The sequence below is a fragment of the Carettochelys insculpta genome, chromosome 1, assembly GCF_033958435.1.
Source record: "Carettochelys insculpta isolate YL-2023 chromosome 1, ASM3395843v1, whole genome shotgun sequence".
Taxonomy (NCBI): Eukaryota; Metazoa; Chordata; order Testudines; family Carettochelyidae; genus Carettochelys; species Carettochelys insculpta.
The window spans coordinates 5,459,044-5,483,414 of record NC_134137.1 but is presented as its reverse complement, the minus strand read 5'-3'; the positions used below and the strand labels follow the sequence as shown (position 1 = coordinate 5,483,414).

Below are 24,371 nucleotides of genomic sequence, written 5' to 3'. Positions count from 1 at the left end.
CTGGGAGCGGTGGGGTACAGGTTTTGGATGGAGAGAGTTTAAGCCATATATTAGATGTATTAGTGGTTCCACAAAATTCTTTCGAGTAATATTGGTAATTTTGGTAATATTTTTGGTTTTTACTCCAGAAAGGGTGTGAGTCTGGGAAGCTTGAGGTTAATTTGACCGCACCGTCCCTAGTTTTGGTTTACACACAGTGGCTCATATTACAGCATTAGGGTGTGTCCATGCCTGTATGAATGCTGAAGAAAGTGTAAGAATGGGAGTGGGGGGCCCACTCTGGTGGGTCAGAAGGCTCAGTGGTATCTCTTCTCCCAGGTGGCCTCCCAGAAGGACCCATCACTCTTTCAATAAATGCATTTCCGTCCTAGCTCACATTCGAGTTTTCACTGATTTGCACTTTTGCTGTTAGCTCCTGGAAACAGACTAAAAAGCTCCAGTGGATGGTAGATGATGACAGCTGACAATCAGACCTTTTCTGCCCCTATAAGCTTCATCCTGACTGGCTTCACTGGGACAAAGGAGTCCAACATCTGGATGGCCATCCCCTTCTGTGTGATGTACATTGCAGCACTTTTTGGGAACTCTCTCCTGCTATTCATTATTCTAACAGAACGAAGCCTCCATGTGCCCATGTACCTTTTCATCTCCATGCTGGCCACAGCTGATCTACTGTTATCGACCACCACAGTGCCCAAGATTCTGGATCTATTTTGGTTCAAAGCAGGGGAAATTTCCTTTGTTTCTTGCCTCACTCAGATGTTCTTCACCCATTTCAGTTTTATTGCTGAGTCGGCAGTCCTGGTGGCCATGGCGTTTGATCGGTACGTTGCCATCTGCAACCCCCTGAGATACACCACTGTGCTAACCAAGGCTGTGAGTGGTAAGATGGGGCTGGCCGTTGTCACGAGAAGTTTCTGTGTTGTTTTCCCTGTCATCTTTCTCGTGAAGCGACTGAAGTTCTGCAGGACCAACCTCCTGCCACACACCTACTGTGAGCACATGGGCATCGCCCGGCTGGCCTGCGACAACATCACAATCAACTTGTTGTACGGTGTAGCCATGGCTGTGTTAGCGTTTGTGTTGGATGCTGCGCTCATTGCTGTATCTTACATGCTAATCCTCAGAGCTGTCTTCCAGCTGTCATCCAACAAAGCCCGGCTCAAGGCTCTGCGCACATGCGGCTCCCATATCTGTGTCATACTGATGTTCTATCCACCGTCCTTTTTCTCTTATTTTGCATACCGTTTGGGGCACATCCTCCCTGACTGTATTCTCAACCTCCTGTCCCACTTCCATCTGCTCATTCCTCCCACGTTAAACCCCATCATTTATGGGGTGACAACAAAAGCGATCCTGAAACAGCTGATGAAGGTGTTTCATCCATGGTGCAGCAGAAGCTTCCTGCTGAGCTGAAGGAGGAAAAGAAATTTTTCTTGGCACCTGGAAATTAAAGCCAGATGTTCATTTGCACTGTGGGGGTGTTGGAAGTATGGGCTTCCAAAGTGTAAGGTTGAAAGCTTGTCTCTATCACCAGTAGAAGGTGGTTCAATAAAAAACATTTACTCATTCACTGTTGGTCTCTGACTACATTGACATAGCTGCAGAAGAGGCAGGTGAGAACTGCTGGAGGGGCACAAACATTATATCCATGTGCCTCTGAAGCAGAGCAAGGAGTAAAGTGTACAAAGAACAACATCAGAAACACTGGGACTTAAGATGGCTGTGAGTAATCAGACTGCCACAATGTTAAGTCACGGTAAAAAGGGTACAGGTTGAACCTCCCTCGTGCAACGCTCTCCTGCCCATAATCCAGCATGATTTTAGTTATCCAAATGGCCATTTATGATGGGTGTGGCCAAGTTTCTTGTGGTCCCATAAAGTTTGTTTACAGCCATGAGGCCTGGCTCTCAGTGTTCTGGGCTGTTATATTACTGTAATTTACCGCTAAGGCTACATTCAGACTGCACTTGTACCTCAAAATCAACTATTTTAAGATCCCTAATTATGAACCTGGTGTCATCCAAACAGCACCAAAGTTTGGAAGAAGGGCCAATTTCAAAGGTGCCATTACCCATCTCAGCATGAGAGGTAGCGGAACCTGAATACCGCGCTCAAAATAGTGCTGCTGTTACGAGGGTTGGGATAAGCCATGGATTGCTATGTCGGGATACCTCTGCATCCCAAACTAGCACCTGTAGGCTAACTATAGCTGAAATATCTTCTAAGGGTGTGTCTACAAAGCAGCGTTATTTCAAAATAAGCTGTTTAGGAAGAGATTTTCTGGACTAGCTTATTTCAAAACAGCGCATCTACATACAAAGTGCATGCGAAAATAGCGCTCAGGGATTTCAAAATAAAGTACCAAGACACAATAGAGCCTATTTCAGATTACAGACCTTGGACACATGATGGCTTATTCCAAAATAGCCCTATTCCCTGTCTGCACAGCTCCTATTCCGAAATATCAGTTTTGAAATATGCTCATTTCCTCATGCAATGAAGTTTCCCAAGTTTGAAATACAGCAATCCCACGAGATACACACATTCAAAATGCACATAGCTCGTGTTTGTGCCAGGGGGGGCAGCGCTGTGGTGGGGCAGAGAGACCTCGCAGCCCCACGGCTGGAAACTGTCTGGGCAGAGCCAGATGCAGGTTCCCCAGCGAGGGGGCGGGGAGACCTTGCAGCCCTGTGGCTGGAGCTTTCTCCCTTCCTTCCCCCAGCCAGGTGGCTGTCCGATAGTCACATGGCTATGGGGAGGGAGGGAGAAGGGTATGAGCCTGGTTCCCATCTCCCTGCCACTTGCAGGAACCAGGAAGCTGACCAGACACGAGCTAGTCAGTTTCCTGAGTCCTGCATGTAGTGGGGATATTGGAACCAAGTGGCAGGTCCAGGAAACCTGACCAGCCATGAGCCAGTCAGTTTCCTGGTTCTCACAAGCAGCAGGGAATCAAGTGGCATCCTGGTTTCCAGCTCCCTTGCACTGGTGGGACCTGGGAAACTGACCAGCCATGAGCTGGGCATTTTCTTGGGTCCTGCAAGTGGTGGGGAGACTGGAACCAGGCTGCCCCCTGATTCCCTGCTCCCCACCACTCTGGGAGCCAGGAAACTGACCAGCTCTGGTTGACCAGCCCTCCTGCCAGCCAAGGAGACACCCTGCTCATTCGCACAAATATCTGAGTTACACGCGACTTGCAGGAATGCAACCCCTGTGTAACTCAAGGGTTTACTCTCAGCTGTCTGCTATTTCAAACTTATTTTGAAATAGCAATTGCATTTTGTAGATGATTGAAAATTAATTTGGAATAGCAGCAGTTATTCTGAAATAACATTGTGTGAAGACACAGCCTAAGAGCCGAGTAATTACTGCAAGTGTTTGCAATGCTGCCAGACAATACTGACCTCCTGAGGGCCAACAAATTTATTCAGAACCAGTCAGATCCCAAGGGTGTGGGATTGAGAGGTTCAATGTGTAATTAAAACCAGATCTCGTAGAAATGCTTCCTTTCACTTCTTTCCCATAAAGAACCTTCAAGCTTGTTACCACAGGGAAACTAATGCACACCAAGCCTATTGTGTGAAAGTGGAAACTGTCACATCACCTCCTCAATTAACCAGTAAGATAAGTACGGAGGTAATTTTTCTGTTTGCTTCCCAACAGCAAGGATTTGTGGAACAGGAAGGGAATCTTTAAGCAATAATCTTTGTCCTCTCAGGGCAAAGAAATGTTTCTTTGTTTTTCATACACTCAATAGGCAATCTGGCACCAGCAGGTTTGTACTATGCCAACAAAAATTGTATTGTGGGTTCTGTGCTGGTTTTGTGTTATTGCTGGTATTTTGGTGGATATTGTACAAAGGCCTTTATCGCACACTGTTCTCTGGGCCAATGCAAGGTACGACCTGCCTGGGAAGCCTGCGGGGAGATACCAATTTGGAATTAAGGCCAAACTTTTGCTTCTGGGCAGAGAGCACAACAGGTGGGAATGGGAACTGCACACAAATATAAAGGTACAAGTGGGAGGGAGAGTTAAAAGGAGGATAGAGGAAATGGAAAACCAAAGTCCCTCTGACTTCAAATGAGGCTATGGGTGTTGCTAATCACAATTGCCTTTGCAGCATTAATCCTCATGATCCTCATGGCATCCTCAGCTCTCAATGGGCAGGCAGGCGGGATCGGTAACATACATTCCAGCCCCTCAGGAAGAGGCCGGAAGTCTTTTACTGACTGTCAGGCCTTCGAGTGGTGTCCAGAATCCAGTCAAGATGAACCAAACAACCTCCCGTGTTCAGCTACCTCACCTCCGTGAAGTGAAACAAGGGACTGAAAGGACATTTTCTGGTGCAGCCCATAAACTGTGGTGGGTGGAGAACAGTGACACCACCAGCCCTCCACCTGCAATGGGGTGAGGGCACTGGCCCTTAGGAACACAAAGCGGCAGGACGAATAGCACAGCAGTGGCTGTGGGAATAGGAAAATGGGAGAATGTTGTGGGAAGTGGGAAGGGGAGGGATGAAAACACTGTCAGGGGGAGGACTGGGTAAAGCATCATTCGGGTTGGGTTAAGGGCGATTTTAACGTGATCCCAAAGTAGATGGGAGTCACATGGATGAGGGATGGGGGAATATCTCCAGCCTGTGCTTGTGGGTGTGTTGTAGGGTTGTGGAAATGAGGTTCATGTTGGCCCTGCTGGGCGCTGCCTGCAGGTCAGCCGTGCAACCTGGTGGCCTCGAGAGGAAAGGAACCAAACAATCACCCTTTGTGCAATTCCCACGGGGGAGACGTACAACTCACCACCCAGCCGTGGGGCATGGGGCAGGCAGCTGCACACGGTGTGCCTGTAGCAAGGCTCCTATGGCAAGTGGTCAATGGGCGGGGTGTGCGGATGGTGAAAACGGGACGTGGGAAGCGATCTGTGGAGCGGGCAGAACACTGGAAATTGACACTCGGTTGTCGGAACTGGTAAACCCCTGCTCAGTAATGGACGGGAAAAGCTCTGCAAGCCATGGCGCTGGTTGTTGCAGACCTACATCAAATGTTGTTCTTGTTGACTGATGGGGTGGTTAATGCGACCCACGGGGCAGAGTGGGGCACAGCCTGCACCTTGGTATAAACAGCGCTTATGGGAAATCTCCACCACGCCCTGCCAGCTGCACCGAGAGGTTTGCGTTCAACGGAGCAGTAACACTTGAGCCATCCCCCTTGGGGCCTCCCTCACTCAACAATGCATAATTTGTGCCAAGGAAGAGGCAGTGAGGGAACCAAGTCAAGCCCACCCACTGGCTGAGTGGTCAGATGTCAGCTCCAGTGAGTGACCGCCCAGATTGTGGCACATGAGAAAGCAGCAGAAGTAAATATGGCGCCTTGGGGAACACACCCAACCTCTGGGGAATGCTCAGGCCACATCAGATAACATGGTGGAGAGCTTCCCAGGCCATCCCCGTCCTTGAGTGCAGGAGCAACCCGCTGCAGTGCAGGGAGGTTTCCTGGGCACTGCTTAGAGATCCAAACCTGGGCACATCGCTTAAACCAGGCCACTTACAGCCCCGACTGGGGCCCCTTCTGCTCAGGAAAACCAGCCCAATCACAAAGAGCACCTGTGCTGCCTTCCAGGTCACAAAGGGGATACACTGCTAATCCCTCAGTCTCCCTAGCTTCCCTCTGCCCCAGCCTGTATCCTTTCTTATGCAGGGGGGAGGGGATGAACACCAATCTCACCAAATATGCTCAGTCTTTCCAGTGCCCAAGGGAACCAGCCACATTCCCAGGTCAATATATGCTTAGATCTTTCCCAAAGCACCACGCTGGGCCAGCCCTTTAGAATCTAACGTCTAAAGGTTTATTAATAAAAAAGAATGAAGGAAAGAATGGTGTGAGAGTGAACAATTGTTTATGTGGTCAATTACGTACATCGATCATTAATTCTTTAATGGAGTCATGCATCAGACAGAATACATCCTTTGTCAGGATGGGTCCCCAGGCCATTCCAGCTTAGCTCATAGCAGAGATGTTCCTGCAAATGGCAGCCTGGAGATTGGAAGCAAGAGGGATCTTGCAGACTGAAGGCAAACCGGTGACTCTCAGGGTCCTCTTTCGATCCTTGCCCATGTGGAGGGAAATTCCTGCCAGGGGTCACGTACACAATGAAGAATCACGTGATCAGGTTATCTGTCCATCCTTTTGGGGGCATTCTGCTATTGGCTGTGTGGTCAGACCACATGTGGAAGTTAAATCCCGGACATGTGGGCTGGAATCCAATCTGCTTTACCTGGCTAGGCATTCTTCCACAGTAGGCTGCCCATCTCCTATTGTATTCCACTTTCAGCTACAAGTATGGAGCCAATACTCATAAATTCACATACAAAACTGATACACGCATATAAGCAGCACAAACCGATTTCATTAGACACCTCCCTTGGCCCACATTGCGCAGGATTTGGTGCAAGCTTAGGACAGTGGTTACAATAATGGTTCTCACATTCATTTTAAAATCCAATAACCTCACACACACCCACTTGGTGGAGCAAGAAGGGTGAGGAGGAGGCAAATGGCAAACTCAGGTATCCCACCAGCCTCTGGGTTATCGACACTGTCACACTGGAATTGCCACCTGACTGATGGGGCACATAAACCCAGTGGTGGTGGAGAAGCAGTCTCAGGTCCATGCCCTAATTAGGGCAGCTGTCAGTGGGGCTCAGCTAATAAGGAACTTGGGAATTATTGTGCAGGGCAAAGGTGAGCACGTTATTTTAGCCACCAAAATCAGCGTCCAGGGTAGAAGATCGCTCACAAGCTACTTGTACCTGTACTTGGGAGGGACAAAGCAGGGATTTGGCATCAAACTAAGGTTCGCTGCCCTGGTCACTGGGTGTTGGCAGGAGTCTTGGTGTCTTGTTCAGGCTGCCACTTGTGTACTCAGCCATAGTCTGTAGGACCCACAAAGAGCTTCCACCCCTGCGACAAGTGTTGGCGCTCTGCATATGGAAGAAAAAGTGCCCTGCTGGGAAAAGAAATGGGGGAAGGTGTGTGCATATGGGTGTTGAGGGGAGTGGCTTTATCTGACACTGAATCTGTCTGACGTGCTGCCAGCAGAACACACATGCTGAAAACACCCAAACCACAAGCGCACTGTCATGCCGGCAGACAGCCAAGTGCTCAGTAACGGTGCCTTTCAAGCCAGCAGTGGCCACGAGTGAGGGCAAACAGAAAGGCAGATGGTGGGGAATTTCGTAGGGAAATTAGAGGGATGCTGTTAGGCCAGAACCAGGAGCAGAACTGCCCACCTGAGACGGGCAGGGCTGACGCTTATGGTAGAGGGGAAATGTGAAAGATCCTCAGGATTCAGTACTCGGGGGGCAGGTGAAGTAATGAGCACTGTTGTTGACTTTGTTGTGATACCATAAACCATGAACGTCAGCCCAAATGCTCCACCGCTGGAGTGGGTTCTCTACGATAACCACCGCTACCCTTTGACTCCTGTCTTCACTCTGTTCCTCGCGCATGAGTTGACCTTTATAGGATAAAATTTTGAAGTAGGCCATGATATTTGCTAAGAACCACTGTTTCAAAATGGAGTCTGGTAAGCGTCCCCCCCGCCCAGCCATCTGGGGAGGGCATCCCAGCTGATGGAAACAAGGCCCTAAGCAGCTACATTCCAGGAAGGGACCCTGTGGGGAGGGGGAATTGGACTATAGTTAAGGGCAACTGACACGTTTCTTTATCTTCTGCTTTGATCCTGCATTGGCCACTTTCTTTGATTCTGTAGAGATACCACGAATGATCTTGTCCATGAGAAGATCACATCAGGACGCCAGACGAGACATCACTGCTCTACACATCAGTGTATTATAGATGAGATATCACTTTATACATCGGTGCTGGGGACCTCACTCTTCAAAGGACTTGTTTGTCGATAAAATGTTCTGTAAACTGCACGCGGAAACTCTTTGTAACTCCCAGATTGTTTGTTAATTCACATGGATTCCTCATTGATTGCTCATTAATTATGCTCATTCCCTTTCTGTCTGCTCCTCTCCTTTCCTCTGCCTATCAGACCTCTATAGAACCAATCACAACTTGATGCCTGTCAGTGCATTCTGAAACTCAACCAAGTTCAGAATCACTCTGCCAGCTGGTTGTAATAAACCTTTGTTGCTTCACATACAGTATCCAGACTTTATTCCAACTCCTTCCTTCTTATTCCACAACAACTTACTTTGCTTAAGAGCCTTTGGTGAAAGACCTTGTCAGGAGCTTTCTGAAAGTCCAAGGACACTAGCCACAGCCACGAGAGCATCCCTGTCCACATGCTTGTTGACACCCTCCAAGAATTCTAGCAGCTTCAGGAGGTATGACTTGTCACAGAAAGCACGTGAAATCTTCCCCAGTGCACTGCATTCATCTTTAAGGGCCCTTGAAGTTATTTGCTGCCAGCAGTCACACATGGGCCATATGCTATGGTAGGTAGTCCTCTCGTGCCATGCCCTCCATTGAATTATGAAACTCTGCTGATGAAGAGATTTCAGGAGACATACAGGGTTTGAGGGGGGCCGATAGCACTGGTGGGGAGGGGTGTCCTGGCCGGTGGCCCCCAACTCTGTGTGTGAGAGACCAGGTTGGGGAGCGGAGGCGGGGCAGGGGCAGGTTTCTACCTCACGCCAGGTCAGATATTGGAAAGTCAGAGTCCCGGACAGGCCTGAGGCAAATCCGGAGTCCAATGGCAGGAGGCTGGCAGGGTCAGGCTGCAAGGATGTGAAGTCAGGGGACCAGGAACCGCATAACACACAGCAGGGTCGATCTCAGTGGTACGGACAGCTTCCCATTCCTCTTCTTGGTTTCTGTAGGAGCTGTGGACCAATCAGGATGCCCTGGTAACCTGAACAGCTAATTCCAGGATTGGGGCCCATGGAAGGGTTTCAGCTTCTGCCCTATCAAGTGCAGGGAGGTGGGTCATACCAGCACCCTAGGGCCCTGTGACCAACACCCCAGACCTGTGGTCTCTGATGCTGAGACAATAATGGGGGGCAGAGTTACCAAGGTCAGTGGGGGCTTCTGTCCTGTCCTGGCACCCATCACTATTTCTGCCAGCCAAGTCTGTGCTGAGCAGAGGAGTTCTGTGGCTCAGCCCCTGGCTGACAGAAGAAATCAGCCCCTGCCCCTCTCTGTTACCAGGATGCCTGCAAGATAGTCCCAGTGAGAACGCTAGAGAGTGGGCCTGAGGGGATGACGGGGTGGGGGGAAGTTATTCAGTCCAATCCCTGGTCTCAAGGCAAATATTGCTCAACAAAGATGCTGATTTAAGGTTTCTCTGCAGCGGTGGGAGCTAAAGTCCATGGCCCTGTCACTTTTACAACAGGCGGATGGGGCAGGGCAGAGTGATGAGGGCTGGGGTCTTGGAAGAAAGGGGTGTTATCAGCCCAGAGCCCATAGGGAACAAGTGGTGTGGGGGTAAAGACTGAGGGAAAGGGGTGGGGCACGTCAGAGCCCTTGGGAAAGTGTGGCACAAGGACGGAGACTTTTAGAAAGACACATTCTGGATGCAGAGCCTCAAAGGAAGGGATGAAGTGAAGGCAGAGGCTTGAGGAAAGTAGGGAGGGGGGACCTTGGGGGAGATCAGGTGTGTGGGGCAAGGAGCAGTGCAGGAGGCAGGCTGCAGTTCACTGGTGCCCCCTCGCCCTCTTACAGAGTCCCCTGCTCCAGTATGGATGTCCAGCTCGAGCCAGCCAGGGCCTGGGGTTTCACAGCTGTGAGCCCCCACATCTGCAGTGGAAGTGAATGGAGCCACAAATGCTCAGCACCTCTGGAAATCAGGGCTGAGGTGTTTCCCAGGGTGGGTGTCAGAAAGGAGACACCCCAAAGCAGCAGGGCCCTGTCAGAAGTTATTCCCTCTTCCTCCTTGTCTCTCCATTATGCAGGGCACAACGGCACATCAGACACAAATACAAACCACGTAAGAATGACTGTGGTGATTCTTGGGGTTCCCAGGGCTGGGAGTCTTGTAGTTAGTCCCGACTCAGCGAGGGGAAACTTGCCTCTTAGCTGGTGCTGGCATGAAAACAATGTGTGTGCCCCATTCTCTAACCACTCACCCCGAATGGGTGCCCTGTGTTATCCGGCCGCTAACACTGGCTGCTAACAGAACTCCAGGATCCCTGCCCCAAAAGAAGCATCAAGTCCCCATGTCCTAGAGTAGCTGTCAGCCCCATCTCCTGTACTGCGCACTGCTCTGGGGAGCACAGGTTAGAAAACACCTGGCTTGGCTTGAGAAGAAGGGAGAGGTCACTAGAAGTGAGATACTGGGGGAAATAAACAGTTACAACAGAAACTCAGGGGAAGAGAACTTCCAGCAACGGCTCCCTTTCCAGTTTAACAAAGCCAGGGCGTCTCTTCCCCTCACTCCAAGGCCGCTTGCCAAGGCTATGGCTGCACTGCAGCCTTATTTCGAAATAGAGCGTCCACACCTATTGGCCACTGACATGGATTTAAGGCCACCTGGGAGCAGTTCAGGCAGCACATCAGGTCAGCAGTTGCTTCCTGTGGCTGCTGCTTGAGGTTAGCTGAGGCTCGTGTTTGAAGGGTCCCCCCCTCGGACAACCATTTCTCATCTCTCCCTAATCACTTGCCTGTCCCTCCCAGGGCAGCAAAGCACAGTCATCATGCGCTCTGGCTGCCCTGCCCCAGGACATCACAGCTCTCCCTGCCATGGGGCTGGAGCTGGCCCTGCTTGATCTCTGCCTCCTGCATCTGCCTGTCGAGCACATGCTCCAGGCTGACTCCCAGGTTCTGCAGCAACCGCATCCCATATCCACCCCCATCCCTCACGGAGGACCCTGCATCGGCAGCTGCAGGATCTGATCCGCAAGCTCGAGGTCAGCCACCAGAACTGGTCCCCGCACCCTGCCGCACCTGGAATCTGGACACGAGTGCGGACTGGCGGGACCACGTTACCTGGGTGGATGGAGAAAGCCACCTTCCTTGAGCTCTGCAAGTGGCTCACCCCTGCCCTGCAGCAATGGGACATGCACCTGAGCCCAGCCATCCCTCTCCAGAAGTGGGGCACCATTGCACTGTGGAGATTTTTTCATGCTGGACAGCTACTGATCCATAGGGAACCAGTTCGCTGTGGGGAAGATAACTGTTGGGGTCCTGCTCATGCAGGTATGGTGCTTCCAGGCCACTGGCCTGCAACTGGGGTGGGAGGATGGGATGGGAGTCCCTGGAGAACAGGGTGCAGTGGTCGTGTGAGCCCTCCTCCCCAGGAGGCTCTGGGTGAGCTGGTGGTGTCCCTGTATCCTTCTGGTTGTCCTGGGGGATGTGGGGCACCGCCCCACACCTTTCAAGCTGATCTGTCTGTGTAGAACAAGGACGGAGGATGCATCATCCCAGGGGACACCGTGCCTGAAGCCCAGCCCTCATCTGTGAGCCAAGAGCGACAGTTCTCGGTTCTGGCACAGCCATCATGCTGGAAGCCAACCCATGTGCATTCTGGCTGCTGGCCCCTGATGTCCCTGGAGCAGGGTCTGGCATGGGACTGTGGGCATGCCTGTGGGCTGGGGGAGGAACTGCTGGTGCACCTGTGTTGCACTGTCCCCTGCCACCTTCTCGGGGTGGCTTGTGGACAGAGGGTGTCCCAGACCAGGGTCAGGAGCATGGCTGTCCTCTCCAGCCCTCCCCACACCATGCCCAATAGCCCAGGGATCCTCTGTGGCAGCCTCCCCAGGCTGTGTATCTGGGAGCAGCCCAGCACATGATCCCACGTGCACCAGTTGCTGCATGCTTCGTGGGCAGCCAGAGCCAGGCCTGGAGCACCCAGCCCCCCCACGTGGCCAGCCTCACCAGGGGATGGTGATAACACGAGCCAGGCAGTCCCTCACATGAGTCAGATGGCACCTAGAATGGCTCCTCTGTTGGGCCTCTGGTCCCTTTGGTCTGTTCTCAGCTGGCTCCCAGTTGTCTTTCATTGTCCCCTCCTCCTCTGCATCATTTCTGGCCATCTCCAAGTCAAAGACAGGAAGATCCAGGCTGGGGTTGGTGACCAAGAAGGGGGCAAGTGTCAACATAGCCCTAAAGTGGGTTGCAGTCGTATTGAGATGCAGGCAGGCTGGACTACTGAGTCTGGCATTGCACGCCTGGCTCACCAGGGTGAGGTGAGAACATCCCCTGGAATGGCCATCACCAACACACAAGGTCCAACTTCTACTCCTAGTCCATAAATCACACAAGGTCCATACAAAACAAACCAGATGTCCTGCAGCACTTTAAAGACTGACAGAATAATATATTAGGTGATGAGCTCTTGTGGGACAGACCTACTGCTTCAGATGTGGAGATATCTCCAGTTATCTCCAGACTTATCTCCACAACTGAAGCAGTGGGTCTGTCCCACGAAAGCTCATCACCTAATAATTATTTTGTTCATCTTTTAAGTGCTACAGGACTGCCGGTTTGTTTTGTGAGAGTACAGACTAACACGGCTGTCTCTCTGTTACTATTCACAATGTCCATAGGTTACTATGGATCTATGAAAGGAATTTGCCTTTTGCCATGGTTGAGAATATTGATAAGTTACAAGCTGTCTGCACACACCTCACTCGTCACTCTTTGCAAGTGAATTTTCCACAAGAGTTGTGTGGTGTAGTGCGATTGTCAGATCTGAGATATCTCTCGTTCTCAAATAACGCAGAACTCTTGCCAGGGGCCTCAGTATCACGAGTACCTTTTAAAATCATGTACAAAACAAGAAAAGATCAGATACAACAAGGGGAGGAAAGGGTTAATTCTCGGCTGCTCTTCCCCACCTGAGACAGTCCCACAGGCCAGGTCCCTGGGGCTCCCTGCTGGCTCCAAGGCCCCCTTGGAAGTCCCAGGGCAGCTGTATAAACATACCTGAACCTCAGCCCCGCTCAGTGCGGATTCCCCACCACCTGCAGCTCCCGGCTGAGTCCCAGGCAGCGATTGCTCATCCCCAGCTGGGGCAGGAGCCTGGTGAGTCCTTGGCAGGGAATGAATCTGTCCGGGGCGGCCGCACACACCTGACACCGAGGCAGTGTTGGAAGGGGGTGAGCTAGACTGGGGCTGCCTCACTCTGACTGCAGGGGCAGGACGGCAGCCCCTGGCACTGAGCCAATGCCCCCGGCCCTGCGCTGAGGGGCCGTGTCAGGACAAGGGCTCCGGGTTACACTGACCCTCACCTGCGCACGTCACTGGGGCTCTGGCTGTTGAACTCAGTGGCTCTGGGCTGGGCCGTTGTTGGTTAGAGGGACAATTCAGAGGAAACCTCCTTTGAAATCTCCCCCAGTCCTGTCACATCCTCACCCCAAATCCCCAGGCTGCACTCAGGGAAACTTCCCTCAGATCCACAAGGGGCTCACGGCTGGGTCCAGTGCGGTCATAGAAATTGGCTGTGCCCAGGAGCAGAGCTGTGACTGTGCAAATTTTGCAGCCTGGGAGAAACCGATAACCAGGGCTGTGGGAGCCCCATGTTCCCTCTCCTGCAGCTGTAGTTCTCTGTACCGTGGCTTTGAGCAGGGGTAAGCTTCAACCGATAACCAGGGCTGCCGTGAGCGCAATATTCCCCCTCCTGCTGCTGTCGTTCTCTGTAGCAGGGCGATGGGCAGATCTTGCTTTAAAATGTGAAATTTATGAAGCTCCAGGATGCCACATGGACCATTAAAGAAGAAGCTTCATGGCAACGGGAGAGAATTCTCCCCTTGTAGTCACTCCTGCTCCCCGAGAGGCAGTAGCTGTGTGTACAAAGGAAATTAAACTCCTTTCTGGTATATGGAAATTTTAGACCCCTGTTCAACCTGGTTATCCCAATAACGTATTGTAGACCAGCCCATGTTTGAGATGGACCCACAAATTTAGGGTTAAATCTTGAAAAAAAACCCAACTTTTCTCATGTAAGTATTTTTATAAAATCACTGGGAATTTCCCCAAAATGAATGTATTCATGTGCTGGAGCACTGGTTACGTCAAAACCAGTCATAAAGCAGGGTCTTCTCCCAAAGAAGCCAGCAGGAGAGTTAAGTATCAGAGGGGTAGCCGTGTTAGTCTGGATCTGTCACAGCAACGGAGGGTCCTGTGGCACCTTATAGACTTACAGGAAAGTTTTGAGCATGAGCTTTCGTGAGCACAGACTCACTTCATCAGATGCTGGTCTTGGAAATCTGCAGGGCCAGGTATAAATAAGCCAAAGCAAGGGTGGAGATATCAAGGTTAGCTCAGTCAGCAAGGGTGAGGTTTACTACCAGCAGTTGATCTGCAGGTGTGAACACCAAGGGAGGGGAAGCTGTTTCTGTATTTACCCAGCCATTTGTAGATTTTGTTTAAGCCTGAGCTGAGGGCATCGAATTTGCAGATGAATTGTAGCTCAGAAATTTCTCTTTGGAGTCTGGTCCTGAAATTTCTTTGCTGTAGGATAGCTACTTTTAAGTCTGCTACTGTGTGGCCTGGGAGATTGAAGTGCTCACCTATGGGTTTTTGTATATTGCCATTTCTGATGTCTGATTTGTGTGCGTTTATTCTTTTACGTAGAGAAATACGTAATTTTCTACTTAAAAGAATAAATGCACACATACCAGATATCAGAAATGGCAGCTTCCCCTCCTTTGGTGTTCACATCTGCAGATCAACTGCTGGTAGTAAGCCTCACCCTTGCTGACTGAGCTAACCTTGTTATCCCCAGCCTTGCTCTGGCTTATTTATACCTGGGGTATATTGCTGGGGTTCATAGTCCCACTCAACAGGCAGTTGTCACACAAGGAAGTTTTCAGTGGTGTCTCTGATTCTCTCACCAAATGCATTCCAGTCCTGGTTGACACTCAGCTCTCACTGATCTTCTCTTAACCTATCAGTTCCTGCAATCTGAACCACAACTCCAAGAGATGGTACATGATGCCAGACAACAATCAGACCTTTTTTGTCCCAGTAACCTTCATTCTAAATGGTATCCCTGGAACAGAGGAGTCTCAGGTCTGGATCTCCATCCCCTTCTGTCTGATGTACATTGTGGCGCTTCTCGGGAACTCTCTCCTCCTATTCATCATAGGAACAGAACGAAGCCTCCATGAGCCCATGTACCTTCTCTCCATGCTGGCGGCTGCTGATCTGCTATTGTCAACTACAATAGTACCCAAGTTGCTGGCTGTACTCTGGTTCAAAGCAGCAGAAATTTCTTTTGCTGCCTGCTTGACCCAGATGTTCTTTGTCAATGTCATATTTATTGCTGAATCAGCCATCCTGCTGGCCATGGCGTTTGATCGGTACGTTGCCATCTGCCACCCCCTGAGGTACAGCACTCTGCTAACCAAGCCTGTGATTGGGAAGATGGGGCTGGCGGTTGTCATAAGAAGTTTCTGTATTGTTCTCCCTGTTGTCTTTCTGGTGAAGCAGCTAAAGTTCTGCAGGAATAACCTCCTGCCGCGCACCTACTGTCAGCAAACAACCATCTCTCAGCTGGCCTGTGAAAACATCACAGTCAATTTCTTTTCGGCGTAGCAATGGCTATTTTAACAATCATCTTGGATGCTGTGCTCATTGCTGTGTCTTACCTGCTGACCCTCAGGGCTGTCTTCCGGCTCCCTTCTAACAACGCCCGGCTTAAGGCTCTGCACACCTGCAGCTCCCACATCTGTGTCATACTCATGTTCTACACCCCGTCTTTTTTCTCCCCGTCTTTAAACCAATATGGGCACCTCATCCCTGGGTACATTCTTAACCTACTGGCCAACCTCCACGTGCTCCTGCCCCCCATGTTAAACCCCATTATTTATGGGGTGACCACAAAAGAGATCCTGAAACGAGTGATCAGTATGTTCTACTGCTGCTGTAGGAGAAGCCACCTCCTGAGGTAATGGAGACAACAGAAAATACACTTGAAAATTGGAGAGAGATTCTTTCTTGAACTTCCGGGGAATTGTAACTATGAACTGCACCTGCCTGAGCTTCAACATTCATGGAATCACAGAATATTATAACTGGAAGGGGTTATGTTCCAGCGTGCTGCACTCAAGGAGGAACCAAACACCATCTCGGTCATCCCTGACAGATGTTCATTTCACCTGCTCTTAAATATCTCCAGTGATAAACATTCCACCACCCCCTGCCCAGGCAAAGTTGTCCAGTGCTTAATGAATCTGACATTTCGGAACCTTTTTCCAATGTCCATCCTAAATCTCCCCAGTTGCATTTTAACCACATTGTTCCTCATCCTACCATGAGAGGTCAAGGGAAACAAGTTTACTCTCTCCTCCCTGTAAAAAAGAGAAAAAATAAAGATTTGAAAGGTATTATAATGTGCTCTTTCCATCTTCTCTTTTCCAAAATAGGTGGATCAAGATCTTTTCATCTTCCCTCATAGGTCATGGGAGTCACTCCCCATTTTGTATGTGAGCGACTGATTGCTCCTTCCGAAGGGGAGTACTTTGTATTTGTCCTTCTTGAACATCACTCTACTTATCTCAGACCATTTTTTCAAGTTTGTCTAGAATGTTTTGAATTATAATCCTATTCTCCAGAGCAATTGCAACCCCTCCCAGTTTGTCATCATCTGCAAAGCTTACAAGCATATTTTCCATGGCATTATGGAAACAGTTTACGAAGTTTTTGTGCAGAATTGGACCCAAAATGATCCCTGTGAAACTCCACGTTATGCCCGTTCAGCAATACCGTAAACCATTGATAACTACTTTCTGAGAATGGTTTCCCAACCAGCTGAGATCGGACCTTAGAGCAGCCCCATCTGCATAGTATTTACCCCATTTATTTATACAAAGGACACACAAGAGTTTATGAGATTCTTTACTAGAATCCAGGCATACTACCTCTGCCCCACCTCTTATCCACAGGAGTTATTATCTTATCAAAGAAAGCTGTCAGGTTGATTTGATATGATTTTTTCTTTACAAATCCCTGCTGCCTTCTACGTATCACCAAATGAACATCTGGATGTTTGCTAATGGCTCCTAAATGATTTGCTCTATTATCTTTTGGCTACGTCTATACGTGCATGCTACATTGAAATAGCTTATTTTGATGTAGCAACATTTCGATGAATAACATCTACACGTCCTCCAGGGCTGGTGCCGTCGACGTTCAACGTCGACGTTGGGCAGCACCACATCGAAATAGGCGCTGCGAGGGAATGTCTACACGCCAAAGTAGCACACATCGGAAAAAGGGTGCCAGGAACAGCTGCAGACAGTGTCACAGGGCAGACTAGCACTTCCAGGGCAACAGCTAGCCGCTCCCTTAAAGAACCCCTCCCAGGCACATGCAGCTTGCACAGCACGCGGTTTGCAGAGCCATAGACAAACACACCTTGGGCGACGCAGTTATGGACCCCCAGCAGCAGCAGCAGCAGCAGCAGCAGGATCCAGAGGTCCACACAGCCGCCCCTGTAGGAGCAGTGCTCGCCCTGCTCCATGCCATGCAGGAGGCAGCTGAGCACCTCCTTGCCACAGAGGAGGAGCTGCCTGCAGGGGAGGAGTAAGCAACCCCCAACTCTGCAATACCCCGCCCCCGCCGCCTCACACGCTGGTGGCTGTGGAGCCACCCCACGAGCACTGACTGGTGGGAGCGGCTGGCGCTCGGAGAGTGGGACGACGACTGCTGGCTCCAGAACTTTCGGATGAGCCAACAGACATTGCTGGAGCTATGCCAGTGGCTCACCCCAGCACTGAGGCACCAGGACACCGCCATGCGGCGTGCCCTCCCTGTGGAGAACTGGTCGGCATTGCTGTCTGGAAGCTGGCCACTCCAGACAGCTACCGATCCGTGGGCCAGCAGTTTGGCGTCAGCAAGGGTACTGTCGGGGCTGTCCTCATGGAGGTAAGAGGACCCATGTGGGGGAGGGGGAGGCAGCCCTGGCATGGGAGGGGAGGGGAGGGGAGGGGGGCCGTGGCAGGGCAGGGCCACACACACCCTGCACACCCCTCATTGGTGCTCTCCCATGTGCTTCCCCTGCAGGTCATCCGCGCCATCAACGCCCTGCTCCTCCACAGGCTCGTGAGGCTTGGAGACCCGGATGCCGCCATCACGGGCTTTGCCACCCTGGGCTTCCCCAGTTGCTTCAGGGCTCTGGATGGGACCCATATCCCCATCCGCGCCCCGGAACACAGTGGAGGACGCTACATAAACTGGAAAGACTAACACTCAGTGGTCCTCCAGGCCTTGGTGGGCAGCCGGGGCTGTTTCTTGGACATTTATGTGGGCTGGCCTGGCAGCACCCATGACGCCCGGGTATTCCGGAATTTGGGCCTGTGCCGCCGGCTGGAGGCGGGGACCTACATCCCCCAGCGGGAGATCCCTGTGGGGGACACCACCATGCCCCTCTGCGTCATTGCAGATGCGGCATACCCCCTCTGGCCCTGGCTCATGCACCCGTACACGGGCCATCTCTCTGCCACCCAGGAGCACTTCAACATGTGCACCAGGTGGTGGAGTGCACATTTGGGCGCCTCAAAGGGCGCTGGAGGTGTCTCCTCACCTGCCTTGATGCGGGCCCCACCAACATCCCCCAGATTGTGGGCGCGTGCAGTGCCCTCCACAACCTGGTGGAGAGCAAGCGGGAGGCCTTCTTTCAGGTCTGGACTGTGGGGGCTGGCAGGGCCGACGTGCAGTCACCTGCTGCCCCCAGTCGCCAGGTGGACCCCGAAGGGACCCGGGTCCGGGCGCCCTGTGGGCCCAGTTCAATGAGGCTGCGGGGTGAATGCTGGCAGACCCCACACTGCACCCCCCCCATCCTCCACAACGCTCCCTGCCCCTACGCCCACACCACAGAGCACCCAAGAGCACCCCCCCAAATTTTCTTGTAAATAAAAGCAGACATTTGTTCGTCAAATCAAATATCTGTAGAACTCTTTTTATTATTATCATGACTGACTATTTACAGGCAAAATCAAAATTATATATATGTATTATAAATAAGATAAGATGAAAGGGGAAGACAAGGAAGGGGAGAACTATGTACATGGGGGGCAGGGATCAGCATAACAACAGGGGTCTAATATAGAAAGTATTTACAAAACAACATTAAACTGAGGGCAATATATACAAAGCGGGAGAGGGGGCACGTCCTGGGCCCCACACCCCCTAACGTCCAGCGCTGGGGGTGGGCGGCGATGACCCACGCCTCTGCCTCAGCCCTGGCCGGGGCTGGCTGGGGGCCAGGCGGACCGGTAGATATGGCCGGCGGGTGTCAGCTGGCCCCAGGTCCCCCTCGGCGGAAGGGCCCTTGGTGGCGGGTGGCGGTGCAACGGCGGATGGCGCAGCGGGTGGAGCAGTGGGTGGAGCAGGCAGGGCGCGCGCAGCGGCGACTGGCGTGGCATGGGGGGCCAGGTAGTCCGCGATACGGTCGAATGTCCGCATAAAGGCCCCCCATGCCTCCTGGCACCAGGCCAGCGCCCGCTCCTGGAGTTGGAGGCGCCGCTCCTCCACCCTCAGCCGCTGCTCGGCGACCTCCAGCTTCCTATGATGGATGGCCAGCAGCTGGGGGTCCGTCGCCATCGGGTGGTGGTGCTGGGTCCACCGTCATCCCTGCCGTGGGGCTGGTCGGTCCTCTGCCGAGGGGCTGGCCTAAAGTGATGGCCCCGGTGGGCTGTCCAGGACCACTGACACCTCGCCGGCGCTCTCCGGTCCTTCCAATGGTGCAGCTGCAGAACACAGGAGGTGGGGAAGAAGAATGGAGACAGCCGTTAGTGTGGGCCCCGAGCTGTGGCCCTTGTCCCCGCACCCCTCTGCTGCTGGTTCCCCATCCCTGTCCCCGGGAGATGCTACTGCCGCTGCTGCTGCTGGGTGTCCCACCCCCTTCCACTGGGGGACCCTAGAGGTTCCGCTCCCCCCAGCCCCGGGGATGGGGCATGGCACTGTCGTGCTGGCAGGCAGGGGCTGATGCACTGTTCTGAGGGACATGCCACTGCTGTCCTTGGGGCCATGGTCATCTGGGCATGTGGAGGGCCCTGGTCATATCTATTACCCCTGCCCCTCAACCCCAGGGGTGTGCACCAGGGGGGTACATACCTGATGGTCAACTCCCACGGTCAGGATGGCGATCTGGAGCCCGTCGTCGTTGGAGGACGACTCCCCCTCCTTCTCCTCCTCCTCCTCCTCTGGTGCCCCGGGGCTGGGCTCCTGGGGGGGCCCCCGGCATGCAGGGCTTGCCTCCGGGGTGGACTCCGCCTCAGGGATCTGCTGGGGCTCCTCGGCCGAGGTATCAAGAGTGGCCGGAGGGGAGGAGGTGTGCCAGGGGCCCAGGATGGCCCTGAGCTCCCTGTAAAAGGGGCAAGTGACGGGGGCGGCCCCAGATCGGCCGGCTGCATCCCAGGCCCAGGAATAACCCTGCCGCTGCTCCTTCACTTTACTGAGTACATTATCCGGAGTGCGGGCAGGGTGACCCCAGGCGGCCAGGCCCTCAGCCAGCCGAGCGAAAGCATCCACGTTCAGCCTCTTGCTCCCCATTACCTGGAGCACCTCCTCCTCGCTCCAGAGCCCCAGCAGGCCCCGAAGCTCGGCCTCCGTCCAGGAGGGGCCCCTCTGCCGCTTCCCCGCCTGGCTGCCAGCCTGCAAGCCCTGTCTCCCCTTGGAGGGGGTCCCCTGGGGGCGCTTAGGGGGCTGGGGGGCAGCCATCGCAGTGCTGGGGTTTTTTTCTGGCTGCAGAAGAGCGTGCAGGCTAGCCACGTGTCATTGCTGCTGCCTGCACGCTCTCTCAGCTTCCTGCACAGAAAGGAAGGGGGCGTGGAGCTTTAAGGGGCCGCTGCACGCGGCGACCATCGAGCTGAGGGGCTGGAGAGAGCGTCTCTCAACCCCTCAGCTGATGGCCACCATGGCGGACCCTGCTATTTCGATGTTGTGGGACGCGCAACGAATACACGTTCCCAACTTCGACGTTGAACGTCGAAGTAGGGCGTTATTCCCATCCCCTCATGGGGTTAGCGACTTCAATGTCTCACCACCTAACGTCGATGTTAACTTCGAAATAGCGCCCAACACATGTAGCCGTGACGGGCGCTATTTCGAAGTTGGCGCAGCTACTTCGAAGTAGCCGGCACATGTAGACGCGGCCTTCCTGGCACAAAACTTCAGCTGGTCTGTAGTTTACTGGGTTGTCCTTTTCTCCCTTTCGACTGAGGGGCACTATGGCTTGTGTACACAGCAGCCTTATGTCGAAATAAGACATTTCGAAATTGTTATTTTGATATAATATGCCTACACACGAAATTCACATCTAAATGGCACTCTTGTTATTTTGAAATAGAGCATCCACACAGATTGGGTGGTATCTTCCACATAATGCCACCTGGCATTAGTTCTGGCAGTATAGCATGTCAGCAGTTGCTCCCTGTGGCTGCTGCTTCAGGCGATCTGTGGCTCTTGCCTAAAAGGACCCCCTTGGACAGCCATTCCTCAGGTTTTCCTGCTCACTTGCCTGTCTCTGCAAGGGACAGCAATGTGTTGTAGTAAGTACAGGCCCAGAATGAGGCCTTAGGCCTGAACCAAAGTAATGGTCAAGACTTTGCTAACAGAAAGCAAAGTGCAGCTGTGAGCTGAAGGAATGCATTGCTCACAGAAACTGGCAAGAAGAGTGTTGATGTTGAATTAACATCTCTACCTAGCATATGGAAATAGGACCATGGTACCAGAACACCCTACCCTGGAACATTCCACAGCTAAGACTAGCAGGACCACGTTATTCCGGAGGCACTGGAAAGAGCAGCAATAGCTGCAGAACTTCAAGGTGAAGAAGGCCACCTTCCTTGGGCTCTGTCAGGGGCTTACCCCTGCCCGACGGTGAAAGGATACGAACATGAGGCCCACCGTCCCCCTGCAGAAGGGAGTCACCATTGCGGTGTGGACATTTGCCACGATGGGCAGCTCCCCATTTGTCAGGAGCCAGTTCGGCTTGGAGAGGTCTACAAACAGATTCCTGCTCATGCAGGTACGGGGATTTCAAGCCACTGGCCCGGGACTGGGTGGGCAGACGGGACAGGTGGGCCTATGGAATGGGTTGTGTGTGTGGAGGTGTGGGTGATGCTAGCCCCTCCCCAGGACAGTGCTCTCCATTCCACCATTGCAAAGCCTAGCCGGGGGGGGCGTGAGTGCAGGGAGCTGCTGTTGATGGAGGGGTGGGGGGAGGGGATGGGGAGGAACCAGCAGCTGCCCTGGCACCCCTGTGATTGCCACTGCGTCTGTCTCCGTTCCTGGTGGGCTGAGCCATCAGCGGCATCATGCTGCAGAGTCAGGCACTTGGCAGACACGGACACTCGCCTTGCAGGATTCGATGCCCTGGGCTTCCCTCACTGCAGAGTTGCACATCCGCATCCAGGCAACACACCACCAGGCCTTCAGCTACATCAACTGCAAGAGGCACATGTGATGCTCCTGCATGCCACAACCACCCATCAGGGACAGTTCACAGCCATCAGCATTGGGTGGCTGGGGAGGAAGCAGGAATCACATATCTTCCAGAACTCCAGCTTGGTCCAGAGGCTGCATGCCAGGACTCTCTTCCCTGACCATTCTGACCATTGGGGTGGGGTCATGGACATGCCCATCTGCCTGGTGGGGAATACAGTCTACCCCTTCTGCCACGTCTCATGAAACCCTACACCAGCTACCCTGACCTCCTGTGGGAAGCACTCAATGGCAGGCTGGCCAGGGCCCACATGGCGCTCAATGATGCCTTCAGCCACCTCAAGGCATATTACCATTGCCTCCTCCCCCATCTGGTCCATGGGGAGCACATCCCTTCTGTGGTGGCAGCATGCTGTGTGCTGCATAACCCGCCTGAGAAGAACGGGGAGACCTTCTGGTTGCTGTGGAGGGCAAAGGCCGAGCACCTGGGCCAGGCCTTTGAGGAGCTGTGTATGGCTGCCATTCAGCAGGTCCATGGGGGGGCTGCACACATCTGGGAGGCCCTGAGGTAGAGCTTCATCCTGGTGGAACTTTAACCTTTTACCCTGGGCTGTCTTCTCGAGGGAATCAGTGACACCCATCCCTGCCATCCACCAAAAGCAGGTCCCACACCCCACTTCCCACCAACTTAATAAAGAGTTTTTTTTTTCTTTTTGCAAAATAAACAAACTATATTATTTACAAAGGGTGAGGTCTGGGAAACTCGGGAGGGGGGCGTGGAAACAACAATAGCAGGATGGGGAAGTGTGGAGAGGGCCAGCAGCAACAGGGTTCACCTGATTTGAGGGATCAGGGCTTGGGAAGAGCAGGGCACTGGCTCCTGTAGGTCAGATGGCCTCAGGCATAGAGGCTTTGGCATCTCTGGTGTGGAGGGTGAGGCGGGAGGTGGAGAGGCGGAAAGGTGTGATTGTGAGTGTAGGGAAACAGGCCTCTGCAGGAAGGGGCAGCATACCCCACACCAGGGCTTGGCTGGTCTCAACCAGGGCCTCATTCTGGACCTCATACAAGGCCAGCTGCACCTGTGAGTAATTGCTGTGGAGCTGCAGGTCCTCATCAGCTCAGTTCTCCATCACCAGGCACATGGCCTGGAGCTCCACCAGGTGCGGGCAGTGGTATTCCACCATCCTGCGCTGGCACCTGGGGTAGCCCTGGGACCAGGGAGCTGTGCCAGGGAATGCAGATCATCATCCTCTCACCAGTAGTCCGGCTGTGGAGAACAAGGTGGGAGGGTCAGTCTTCCCAGGAGACACAGTGCCTGAATCTAAGCCCACACCTGCGAACTGAGGGCACCGGTACTCGTCTCTGCCACAGCTGTCATGCTGGGAGCCAGGTCCTGTGCACTCTGGCAGCTGGCCCTGCCGACCCCAGAAATGGGGCTGACACAGCCCTGGGATCATGCCCATGTGCAGAACTGCTGGGTGTGAGTCTGTTGTGCTGTTCCCTGCCTCCATCTCATGGCGGCTCGTGGAGTGAGGTCGTCCCACCCCGAGGTCAGGAGCTTGGCAGTCCTCTTCAGAACTCTCTTGCCCAATAACCCGGGGTTCATGCAGCAGCCTCCTGGGGCTGCTTGTCCAGGAGCAGCATGGCCCATGATCCCATGTGTACCAGTGGAATGGGGGAAGGGGGTGCAGTGGGGCTGGGGTGGAAGATACCGGGTGTGGCCTCGGGGGATGGGGAGATGAGGGGTGCACTGGGGCAGGCTTGGGAGATACTGGGCGTGGCCTTGGGGGAAGGTGGATTGGGGTGCAGTGGGGAAGGAGCGGAAGGTGCAGGGTGTGGCATGAAACGGGGTTGGGAGATGCCAGCCCTGGGCTCGGGGGAAGGGGGGATGAGGGGTGCAGTGGGGCTGGGGTGGAAGATAGCGGGTGTGGCCTCGGGGGATGCGGGGATTAGGGGTGCAGTGGGGCAGGCTTGGGAGATACTGGGCATGGCGTTGGGGGAAGGCGGATGGGGGTGCAG

General features: G+C 53.1%; 1 protein-coding gene and 1 pseudogene across 1 annotated transcript; both read left to right on the top strand.

Moving 5' to 3' along the window:
• Positions 1-450: 450 nt before the first annotated feature.
• On the top strand, positions 451-1,416 carry LOC142002499 (olfactory receptor 52B2-like). Its single transcript, XM_074978664.1, has one exon. It carries the CDS (start codon positions 451-453, stop codon positions 1,414-1,416), a length of 966 nt encoding a protein of 321 aa, XP_074834765.1.
• A 13,478-nt stretch (positions 1,417-14,894) lies between these two features.
• Positions 14,895-15,856, top strand: LOC142007605 (olfactory receptor 52B2-like; annotated as a pseudogene).
• Positions 15,857-24,371: the final 8,515 nt, after the last annotated feature.

Coding starts and splice junctions, on each gene's coding strand:
- LOC142002499 (XM_074978664.1), top strand. CDS start 451: ATGATGACAGCTGACAATCAGACCTTTTCTGCCCCTATAAGCTTCATC.